General features: G+C 37.0%; 1 protein-coding gene across 9 annotated transcripts in view; it reads right to left on the minus strand.

Moving 5' to 3' along the window:
* DMD (dystrophin) overlaps nt 1-12,785 on the minus strand; it is a 1,717,438-nt gene that overhangs the window by 1,510,323 nt on the left and 194,330 nt on the right. For all 9 annotated transcript variants that reach the window (XM_035001266.1, XM_035001277.1, XM_035001248.1 and 6 more), the window contains 2 exons: nt 7,276-7,464; nt 6,413-6,594 (listed from right to left, as the gene is read on the minus strand). In XM_035001266.1, coding sequence (XP_034857157.1) covers nt 6,413-6,594; nt 7,276-7,464 — 371 coding nt within the window. The remainder of the gene's footprint in view (nt 1-6,412; nt 6,595-7,275; nt 7,465-12,785) is intronic.

Raw genomic sequence — 12,785 nt, forward strand, 5'->3', positions numbered from 1 at the left:
GCAATAAATTCATTTGTTGGACTGGAAGCACCTGAAGAAATTAACTTATTTGTTCATCCATTCACTTATATATTCATATATGCAATATGTTAGCCACTTCACTTGGGAGAAAACCCACCATTTGTTCAGCATCTCCTTTGCTCTATTCATCACTCATGTATGTCATCTCATCTCAGTATTGGAACAGACATGTGGGGAAAAAAGATGAACCAGATTTTTTAGACATATTTTTCTCTTCAGTCAAAGTGTGGATGGTGATTCACAATGATTTGCCATGTTATGGCTGGTATCATTACCCAGATACTGTTCAGATCTCTCCTCCTGCTGATGGAAACCAGAACAGAACTTCACGTGGCCTCCTTACTGACTCCCTTTCATTTTCTTCCCCCACCATCACAAAGACTTTACTTTCCCCCTGCATGTCCTAACCACAATTATCAGAGAAGTTGATGGAACTTGCTGTGCTTATCTTTATGAGTCCTTATAGAAATGTCAGTAAATCTCTTTTTCTCTTTACAGTTTGCATTTTTCAATCAAATTAATGAGTTTATTCATAGAGATGAAGATTTTCTGTTGTCCCTGTGCCAGTTGCCTTCTTGCACTTCCACAGTAGGAAGTTTTGCCTTTTCTTCTCGCTCCCTCACCTCCCACCACTCAAAGGGTATTCTGCAGCATAAAATGCATCAAAACAAAAATCATTTTACCTCCTCTCCTTAAGGTTTCCAACTCGAGTAGGTCAAGAAACAGTGTACATTATATGTTGTTAAAAAAAAAGAAGATAGCAGGAAGGAAAAAATGAAGAGGGGGAAATCGGAGGGGGAGACGAACCACGAGAGACTATAGACTCTGAGAAACAAACTGAGGGTTCTAGAGGGGAGGGGGTTGGGGGGGATGGGTTAGCCTGGGGATGGGTATTAAAGAGGGACGTACTGAATGGAGCACTGGGTGTTACATGCAAACAATGAATCATGGAACACTACATCAAAAACAAATGATGTAATGTATGGTGATTAACATAACAATAAAAAAAGAGTGTCCTGTTTTTGTTATTTTAGTAATGCAATCAGTGGCACTTAGTTCTTTCATTCCAATTTCATAAACATTGTTAACGATTTTTTTATTATTATGTTCAATTAGCCAACATATACTACATCATTAGTTTTTGATGTAGTGTTCAACGATTCATTAGTTGCATAGATTTTTAATGGACCAATAGCAGCATGTTGGTGTCAAAGTAGTATGTGGCTAGAGATGTTTTTACAAACTTCTTTACCGTATTAGCTTTGTCATCAATTCATATCTATGAATGTATCAGAATTGTAGTGGAAAGAAATAAGAAAAGAACCAAATGGAAATGGAGTAAAAAGAGGAAGAAAGGAGGGAGAAGCATCTGTGTGTGTGATTTTTTACTGACATTTTTTTTTTTTTTTTAAATTTTAGCTAGTTTACATTGCAATATTAGTTTCAGGAGTAGAATTCAGTGATTCATCACTGACATACAACACCCAGTACTCATCACAACAAGTGCCTTCCTAAATACCTGTCACACATCTAGCCTATCCCCCCACCCACCTCCTGCCATCAACCCTCAGTTTGTTCTTTATCATTAAGAGTCTCTTACGATTTATTTCCTTTTCTCCCTCCCACCCCTTCCCATATGTTCATCTGTTTTCTTTCTTAAATTCCACATATGAGTGAAATCATATATTTGTCTTTCTCTGAGTGACTTATTTCATTTAGCATAATACACTCTAGTTTCATCCACATAACTGAAAATGGGCAAGATTCCATTCTTTTGCTGGCTGAGTAATATTCCAGTGTGTGTGTGTGTGTGTGTGTGTGTGTACCACATCTTCTTTATCCATTCATACTGACATTTCTTTATAAAGCATATTTCTAAGTGTTTCAATATTTCAATTGTAAAATTTCAACTTCAAATGTAATTTCAATCACTCTGAACATGTTCCCTCCCACCCAGGGAAAACACCCACAATTATATCCTTTGGGGAAAAAATGAACAAGGCAATTAGAACAAGATGGAGAAAAAGAGTGAAAAATACATATGAGGCAAAGTATTAACCACAATGGTACAGTTAAATAGTGCATGGCTAGCCATCTTATTTACAATGGTGATCATTCTTTGCATTTTGTAATTATTTTGCATTCACAATCTACTTTTCATACCCTATCTCAGCCAGTATCTTTTTGAGGTATGCCAGGTACACAGTAGAAGTGCTGTAGTTTCATCAGTCAGTAACTAAGAATCACAGAGGGGAAGTATGTTACCCTAGTTCACATAAATAGGTGTTTAAGAAAGTGAGACCTTATCCCTTAGGCAAATTAGAGTAAGGTGGAAATAGGAGCATTTTGTTACCTCTCTCTATATTTTTTAATTTTTTTGTTTGATAATTGTTAATGATTTGTGGGATAAATAGCATTTCCCAGATGCAACCTGTGTATAGCTAACATCTATGTGCATGAGGCAAGGATATCTATTTCCAAAGCAAAAGGATCCTAACTGTTAAAAAGGCAAAAAAGGAACTAAAATAAATAGAGCAGGAGTAGTTTATAAATTAACTGTTGGGCTAAGATAACAGAATATACTCCGATATTAAAGACCTGGCATCTCTCACCTGGGTTACTGCACTGACCTTATAACTGTCCTCTCTTCTTCCAGTGTCATTACTGATAGTTCCTTTACTTGTCTCCCCCCTACTTAAAACATTCTAGTGGTGGGGCACCTGGGTGGCACAGTCGGTTAACTGTCCAACTCTTGGTTTCAGCTCCAGTCATGATCTCATGGTGGTGGGATCGAGCCCCACACTGGGCTCTGCACTCAGTACAGAGTCTGCCTGGAATTCTTTCTCCCTCTCCCTCGGCCACTCCCACTCATGCTTACTCTCTCAAATAAATAAATAAATAAACCTTAAAAAAAAACCATTCTGGTGGCTTTTTCTTGCATTTATGGTAGAACTCAAAGCCCTTATCTCTTACCCTGACTGACACCACCATTCAAGAGATGACCCTCACCTTTCTTTTAACCCCGTCTCATACCTTGGCTGTCTAACCTTTCCTCCTGCAACTTCCCCATTCACCCTGACCTTTCGCTTCCTCTAACAAGCCAGTTGTTCCTCTTTTAGGGCCTTTGCATAGGCTCTTCCCTCTGTCTGAATTGTAACTCTCCTCATCTACAAATGGTCGTTCCTTCTTGTCATTCAAATCCAAGTTAAATGGTAACACCGCAGAAATAATATTCTTGGATCACAAAGGCTAAATATCAGATAGGAATAAGTTTTCTAAAGAAATTAAAAGGTACTGTGACACAGAGATGCTTCTACTTCCTTTCTTCCTCTGGTGTTCTTTTTTTTTTTTAAACAGCCTCTCAAGAGCTTCAGGAGATCTGCAACTTAACCTCTTATGACCAAATACTATATCCCCAGTGCATGGAAATGTATCTGATATCTTGAGGCACTCCATTAATGTTGGTTAATACTTGCATGTATTTGTGTGTGTGTGTGTAGAGTTTTGCATATATATATATAAATATATATATTTAATATATATCAATGTATATGTATCAAATATGATTTTACTATTGCTGGCAGATATGTTGGTAGGTAATATATATAATTGTCAAGTGTAAATATTCACAGATTTTAGTTATAAGCTTATTTGTATTCCCAACTAGTTTTTTTTTTACATTTGTTATAAGATCACAACTTAAGAATTCTAGCATGGAGGGACACCTGGGTAGCTCCGTCGGTTAAGTGGCTGCCTTCAGCTCAGGTCATGATCCTAAGGTCCTGGGATCGAGCCCTGCATTGGGCTCCTTGCTCAGCGGGGAGCCTGCTTCTCCCTCTGCCTGCTACCTGCTTTTCCTTCTGTCTGCCATTCCCCCTGCTTGAGCTCTCTCTCTCTGATAAAAAAAAAAAAAAAAAAAAAAAATTCTAGCACGGCTTCAGTTACATCTTATATGCCTAGACAAACCTTAATTATCATTCCACTCATCACTAAAGCTAGGCTTAGGCAGAGATGATGGCTTCTGATGGGGTCTATCCACACTCTGTCTTTGCAAAGGAGAGAGATGAAAAAGGTAGACTGATCCATTTTTGTTTACTAGCAATTTACCTGGCCTTACTACATACCTTTGGAAACAATAGGTGATGCTCCCTATGAAGCTAGTCATCAATGTGGTCATGATAATAGAAAGTGAACAGGTAGCAATTTATAAAAGCATGGAATTATTCTTTTTTAAAAAAAATACTGATCAGCATTCTATTGTCATAATTAGCTCTTTGGTTCCTCCAAAGAAGTCTATTAAGAGTCAGGTCCAGCATAGTTTGCATAATGGTTTATCTCATTTAGAATTTAATAGGTTTTATGCATCAACACACACAAAGTTAGTGAAAGTGGTATGGGAGACTTACTTGTACAAACTCACAAAAGATTTCTGAATTTGCTTTGGGAAACAATACTTTGTGTATGGGTATTTCAACAAATTGTCCAGAAAAGACTACGTGCAACAAGTGGTTCCCTATTAGTGTCTCATATTCAAAACTCTGTTTTAACAAAAACTATGCCAGCTAAGAGGATGCCCTTGCCTTCCTAATAATCATTCTAAAAGCTTAAACACAAACCAAAGTGTTTAAAACCAAAGTGCCCAAATCTTCCCTCAAGACAAACTCGTTTTTGATGTCAGGTTTAGTTAAGGACTGATGTTGCCATTTTAGCTTTTCCATCCTCCAGCGGGAAGGGGGTGAGGAAATTACAGGCATACACACACATGCACACACACAAACATACATGTGTATGTGTGTGTGCATGTGTACGTGTATAAATATAGATGTGTGCACTATCATCCATGTATGTGTATCTATGCTGTCATCTATCATCTAATGGTAGCTGTCCCTTTAAGATGGGTTTTTTTAAAACTTTTTTTAAAAACAGATTAAAAATTGGGGATTTTAATTTTAGGTTGAATTCACCTTTTCTTGTAACTCGGTCTCAAACTGCAATTCTTTAATTGACTGTTATGAACACTTGATACCTTATCGTCAGTCTTATTTAAAAAAGGGATTGAGGAACAATGGGGCTAATAAGCCTCCAGAAGAGAATGGGGAAAAGAGAAGGCAGGAAAGAGACGACAGTGGTTCCCCTGTGGGATTTTAAAGACAAGCAAATTTTGTCTGAGGTTGCTTTGTTTAAGTTGCACAGATCGTAAAAATAGAAGTTGTAACCTGAAGAAGGTTGGGATATGACCACAAGTAGGAGGCTCTACATCTTATAATTTATGATGATAAATGGGTAGAATAAATCAGTTGACCCTTGGGCATGGGTACCGGGCCAACTCCAGCATTCTAATATGGCTGGGTGTGACTCTCACTTGCAGGGTTTGCTACCATCATCAAAATGATCACAGCAGGGGAAAATGTCAGGATGTATAGACTAGTATCTCCTGGTCTGGAATACCAATATTTGTGAAAATTCTATCCTATATATGCCTTATTTATTTTTTCAAAAGACATGAGTTTAAAATGTGTTTCTCCCCCCTCCCTATTGTCACGCTATAATTTAGTACTGAAATAGCAATCTTCCCAGCATATCTAATGAGTTTCTTTGGTCCTATTTTAAAGCTTTTAATCTTCATAAATAATAGCTAAGTAAACTTAAGGTGCTTGGACAATTTCTTTAGCTTAATGTATTCAAATCCACAGTTGGCACTTCATTTCTTTTCATTTAAAAATAAATCTATCTTGTCTCGGTAGGCTTTACATGAATACATACACCTAACAATATAAATCAAAGCAACACATCCAGAATGATGAGATCTACTTGTTACCTTTAGAAGAAACACACCATTTTCAGAAATGTCTCAAAAAATTCTTTTTTGATAAAGTCAATATATATTCTTAAAATAATTCACAACCATACAGTAGTTGCATAAGGATTTTCGAACACAAATGAGAAACATTTTTTCAAGAGGATTTCCATGAACACATGAGAAACTATTTAATATTTTGAGAGCTTTTCCTTCAGAAGAGAAGTTTCCTAAAACTGTACCTAATAGGTGATTTTATGTGCATGGCTTCCCATTTATACTTCCAAGACTTCCAGAGTCACATTTAAATTTTGGAGAAAACTGAGAAAATATTAACTATGACACCAATTTTGGGAACTTTTAAAGCAGAGTTCTGTAGATAATGGTCCTTCTATCCAACATCTCCACATTAATTACAAAAGTGAAAAACAAAATGAAACAGACATGAAAATCCCACCAAAACATCCCCTAATAAAAAAAGAGCTACATACCTTAGAAACCAACTGAGAATCCCAACTGAAACAAAAAACTGCATCTAAATAATAATAAGATTCCAAAACTTGCTATTTTTAGGAATTAAAAACAAAGACTTACTTGCTTTGTTTTTCCATGCTAGCTACCCTGAGGCATTCCCATCTTGAATTTAGGAGATTCATTTGTTCTTGTACTTCACTTTCTTCATCTTCTGATAACTTCCCTATTCCAATCAGTTGACTTCCCAGTTGCAGAACATTACCAACCCGTCCCTGATGGGATGTCAAATCCATCATGAACCCCTGACAGGGAAAGAAGGTGACACAAGTTGATACTTTAGGTCAATCCTTATGGTTTTGAATTTTATTTTTTTGCAATTTTAAATTTGTAGCCCAGTTAAATTATATTCCCAGTAAAATGATTTCATTTTTTATTTAAGAAAACCCAACATTGTTTTTAATTTGAATTAAGGGCAATTATTAGCTTCGGTCACCTTCTGCAGAAGCAGATCCTGAGATAGGGATTTGTGTGCAAGTGACTTACTAAGTCAAAGCTCCTGGAGAGATAAGCAAAGGAGCCAAAGTAGCAGAAAACAGGACAGGAAAGGAGCGGAAAGCAAGTGAGTGTGTCATTTCAGGAACAGTCTCCCACCATGAGTAGTGCGGCCTGATATCACACAGGTACTCTGGAGTGTAAGTTATATCTTAGCACTGCCTTGACCCAAGAAAAGTGAGCTAGGCTCTCATATCCCTGCAATGAGTCACTGGCAAAAATCAGATCTCAGCAACTTCAAGTGTCATTCTTCAAGGCAGAACTTCAAATGCTGGCTGGTGGAATCCCATGCCCATAAACATTTGTTTCCATCTCAAAATAAAAACTAAATTAGCAAAACACAAAGATCTTATAGAGTAATTGAGATAACGAGAGACTTGCCATAATGACAAGTCATGAGCTTTGTTTCATAAATCAATGTTTTGCTTTACCTCATGAGTATGAAATTGTTCTTTCACTTCTTCTACATCATTAGAAATCTCTCCTTGGGCTTGCAATGTGTCCTCAGCTGAAAGAAGCCATGAGAGTACTTCTTCTAAAGCTGTTTGGTAACTGTCCAGGTTTACTTCAGTCTCCATTAATGAACGGCCAAATGACTTGTCTTCAGGAGCTTCCAAACGCTGAACAATAAAATAAATTGGGTGTTATACAATTAGTATCTCTGCAGACTTCCAGTATATTACATGATAAATTGAATGAAATATTTAAAATGCTAGAAATGTCCACTTGCATTATCAGAGACATGAACAGCAGACACATACAAGAGCAAGTCTGCATTTTAACATTTCACAAATATACACACAAATTCTCAAATGGCAGTTGAAATCTACTTCAAATTAATATTTTATTAAAGCTTTTCTGGCTTACTATAAGGAGTGAATTAATACATCATCTCTTTGTGTTGTATTTTAAACGCTACTAATTTTCACCCATAGGTAACTTTTTTCATTTCATATTTTCATTCGTTTACATATATACATTATTGGTATTATATGTACATACTTTTGCAATGGCATTAAAGGAAACATCTCTTCCCAAGAGGTGGGAATGAAATATTTCTGAAGATTTAAAGAACAGAAAAGTTACCAGTATGAAAATTAGTGGGTGAAGAAGGTAAAATTTAAAGAGAAATAGCTCATTCACACATCTGAAATTTTTAATAGTATGATGACTTCTATAAATTAAACTTTTATTTCCAGAAGCCCATGGTTTCAGTAGCAAGACATCATCTTAGGAGAAGTAAAATATGAAGTATTCGCTTCCACATTTCATTAGCAGGATGTTAAGTAAGACTCCCAACAGTTGTCTTGAAACTCTAAATTTCTCTTGAAACCATAAAGCTGAGAACAACAGGGACAAAGTGGCCATGATTCTAAAGAGAAGATCCAGGCCACCTCTGAAGGTGCTGCTAAGAGGGGACGAGTTTTCTGGTCCCACCACCCTCAATCCACTACCTAGCTCAAAGTTGTAGAAGAAGCATGGAGACTGACTGGAGCAAACTAATGAGAAAACATTCCTGTGGACTAGCTAGAGCACTTATGCACATCTGTACCTTCTCCCCTCCTTAAGCCAAGTAATGAAGACTTTGGAAGAATCACCTGGAGAGGGTAGGGTAGTTTCCAGGATGGAATACTGACCTCTAAACCTGGCTGTATGTCAGCAGGGATTCCCAAACTATGGAACCAGTACTACCAAGTGACAGGAGAGAACTCTTGGGATAACCTCTGTGTCTGGTGCTTTAATATGAGGGCAATTGTCAATGGTCAGAATTTAAGCCAATAAGAAAATCTGCATGAATTTTTCTTTGGGTCAAATACACTCGTGGTAGGTGGCTGGGCTTCAAAAATCCTAAGGAACAATGCACTCAAGAGGGTTTCCTGCTGAAGTAAGGGACAGAGACAAACTGATGACATAGTTAAGCAAAGATATTAGAGAAACATTTGGAGAGGAATCTTCTCTACACCCCAAAGATAGCAAGTAAGCACTGGGCCCTAAAAAACAGGGTTCTGCAAAGGAAACAAAAGGCAGGATAGAACAATGAGAAGCTACTTGGAAGACTGCATGATCATGCCTAGGAAAAAGATCTATCCTTTTGATGGCTTTCCTCTGACATGTATGCCTTGACTTTCTAGACCCTCCCAACAATGGGCCTTATCCCACTGAGCTGCAAGCACCAATCTAATTGTGCTCTTCTGATAAATGCTCCAACTTTAAAACTTTATTATCATAAATTTCTTCAACTATTAAGTCCTTTTAGATGAAAAGACATAGAGGCAGTGTGTGGCGTGGTATTTTCATCAAGTGATGCACTCTGCATCTGTTTCTAAAGAACTGACAGAAATATGTCATCCTAAGTCAAAAGCACCCAACTCTACTATCTCTCACAGAGCATATCCTGAGAGAGCTATCCACATGGGCCCACCTCAAGGTCAAGGCAAATTTCTGAAGGTCTTAGGGGTCTGAACAAATTCCATGATGCATCTCTTTTCTCCACCCCTAATTACTATTAATAATAAATGTCAAAGTTAGCATTAAAAGGAGAAAAGTCACAAAAAGGAAGCCTGAGACATGTATATAGACAGGACCAGCTTCATGTTGTGCAATCTGAGCAGCTGTATGGTGCCCCAAGGCTCAAAAGGACACCTTGCTTGTTTTATCTGCTTCTTGACATTGCCACCTTAAAATCCTTAATAACTTTATCTCTGAAGTGGGCAATATAAGTGAAGTCCAATAAGGTGACAAAGTGTGCACGTGTGCAGAGGAAATGAGTACAATATGTGTGTTCACCCCCATTTGCATATAGTATTGCTGATGTTCCATGAGTAGAGAATGCTGGTGGACACATGGTATGTGGGGATTTAACAACACTAGAGGTGAGTACAAGGTTAAGTACGTCTATGAATGAGTGAGGGCACTAACAGCCCCAGGAACTCACACTTTCTATGTGAACCAGAACTTGCTTCCAATGCAGAAAGAAGGCAGTTCCAAACAAACATGAACAACCAAAGAGCCCTTCAATGTCCTTTCTTACTCGTATTTCTTTCCCATATTAGCCAACCATTTAGGCTGAAATTCATAACAGAGAAAGAAAGGGAAAGGGCAACCCATAGTTCCTTGTTCTTTTGATTCTCCCTCAAGTGAACACTGAAAGTAAACAATATTAGTAGAATGAGTACCTATCAAGAAGTGAAATAAAAACAGCTAAGTTAGTTGTATAGCGTTTCCACATTAAGAATGAAATACATAGGCACATATAAGCTACAAAATACAAATTGTGTAGTGTTGGTGATTCTGCATTAGTTACATGGTCTTATATTTGCATTTACAACTGCAATTGCACAATATAACAATGAGCAGTAAAACTCATGCTAATACTTTAAAATTCTAATTTTCTTTATTCAGTCTGAAGTTAAACAGCAAATAAAAAACACAAGGGGAAGTCAAGAAAGAGAGACCATGGAATAAAGGAAACGGTTTTATATTTTAATTTTAACAGCACTTTCCTTCCTGCTTTTTGAACAAGGGGCTCTGTACTTCATTTTCCACTGTGCTGCACATTGTGCAGCCAGCCCTGCAAATAGGTAAAAAAAAAAAAAAAAAAAAAAAAAGTGCAATTCAATCATGGATATTTTGGCTCCTCTGGGTTACAGGTGAGAGGAGATGGGTGCTTTATTGTCATGTACAGTAGAATGTGGGTGTAAAACCCAGGGGCTTGGGAGGCAGTCAGTGTTTGAATCTTGACCCTGGCCTGAGGTCTTGTTACCCTGGGAAGGTTACTTAGCCCCATCATTAGCCTTAGTTTCCTCCTATGCAGAACAGGAGCAATAATACTTTCCTAATAAGACTGTGGTACAAATTGAAGAATGGTATATAAAGTATTTAGCAGAATGCCTGACCTTGTGCAAGAACCCAATAAAGTGCATGATAACTGTAATTATTTTTGGTTTTTTTATATACATAAGAACCATTATGAAACACAACCTGCTCCAATATTATTTTCTTAAGTCACTGGTCAGACTGCAAAAGCCAGAAAATTATTGTAGAAAAAAAAATGATCCGAAAAACTTCTAAGAGTAAACATCAATTAAATCAAACCTTTCTGAAACTTGAACATCAACCTAGCTGCTACATAAAAGTTCTCAAAATCATTAATAATCTTGATTTCAGGGGCGCCTGGGTGGCTCAGTTGGTTAAGCTACTGCCTTCGGCTCAGGTCATGATCCTGGAGTCCCGGGATCGAGTCCTGCATCGGGCTCCCTGCTCGGCAGGGAGTCTGCTTCTCCCTCTGACCCTCCTCCCTCTCATGCTCTCTGTCTCTCATTCTCTCTCTCTCAAATAAATAAATAAAAAATCTTAAAAAAAAAATCTTGATTTCAAATTATCTCCTCAAAATGATCAACTGTAAACAACACTATTACTCAAATAACACAACACTACATTTTCCCAATATATAATTTGGATTAGAAAAGTAAACACTCCCATCGATAGATAAGTGGATAAAGAAGATGTGACATATATACACAATGGAATATCACTCAGGCATAAAAGAGAAGGAAATCTTGCCACTTGTGACAACACAGATGGACCTAGAGGGTATAATGCTAAGTGAAATAAGTCAGACAGAGAAAGACAAATACCATATGACTTCACTTATATGTGGAATCTAAAAAACAAAACAGAAACAGACTCATAAATACAGAAAACAAACTGGTGGTTGTCAGCGGAGGGGAGGCAGGGATGGGTGAAATAGATGAAGAGGATGAAGAGGTACAAACTTCCAGTTATAAAATGCATAAGTCATGGGGATGTAAAGTACAGCATAGGGAATACAGTCAATAATGCTGTAATAACACTGGTGATAGATGGTAACTATGGTGATCACTTCATAATGTATATAAATATCAAATCACTAGTTGTACACCTGAAACTAGCATAATATTGTATGCCAACTACACTTCAATAGAAATAAAATAAATAAAATAAACACTTCATGATTTACTGATATTTACAGAGGCTTGAAATTTTGGAGACAATTTTAAAAGGCAAATCTTTATAGTCAAGGACATGATGTCTAGTACTCATAAATTCTGAATCTAAAAGTTTTGTCTGAGGATGTTCATAAAACACAAACTTTGCAAAGACAGCCTTATTAAAGCTAAATTCAAACATGAATAAGCTGTGTAAAATAACACAAATAACTCAATCATTATTTACATCCATAAATTCAACTCTACATATATAGAGTATTATGGTCAAAATTGTCAGCTGGGGTCTGGGTAATTCTTTCTTTGTCTAGACCACTATTTTTCAAATTTGTTAGTCATGATCCATCAGTGATTCATGAAATCATTTTAGTGGGGCATGATCAGGAATATTTAATGGGTCATGACCAGGAATATTCTATTTAAAATTAAATAAAATAAATAATATTAGTCTATGTCATTTATATTAAGGATTGATATTGTTTTGTGAATTTTTGTTTCAGATATGCCTATCTATGTATCTATGTGTACATACATATATTCTGGATCAAGATGAAAAAAAATCATTTTCTGTAATTCATGAAACAAAATTGGAAACAGTTCTAGAATTTCAGCACAGGAAAACCCATGATAGAAGTAATGTACTTGAATTTCACATTTGCACATGTTCAACAGAACCCTTGGAACACAACCCATTCTTTACAAATCCATCTTTAACAATGGTGGTTCCCAAGCTCCTTGGGAACTTCTCAGGTGTAATCCAAAATTGATCCCTGTATGTGGAGGGCAGGGAAAGACCAAATAAAGATGCAGGCCGCTCCAGATTGGTAGGTGGCAAGTTTAATAAGCAAGGGAACTTACATACAAGCCTTGTTTATAGAGAGACCTTAACAGGGTTCAGTCACATATACTGTCCAGATGGGCTCAACATCAAATCACTCTGTCAAGGCTGCATCCTT

This window comes from Mirounga leonina, unplaced genomic scaffold (assembly GCF_011800145.1).
Source record: "Mirounga leonina isolate KUSES-001 unplaced genomic scaffold, KU_Mleo_1.0 Mir_101595, whole genome shotgun sequence".
NCBI classification, from domain to species: Eukaryota; Metazoa; Chordata; class Mammalia; order Carnivora; family Phocidae; genus Mirounga; species Mirounga leonina.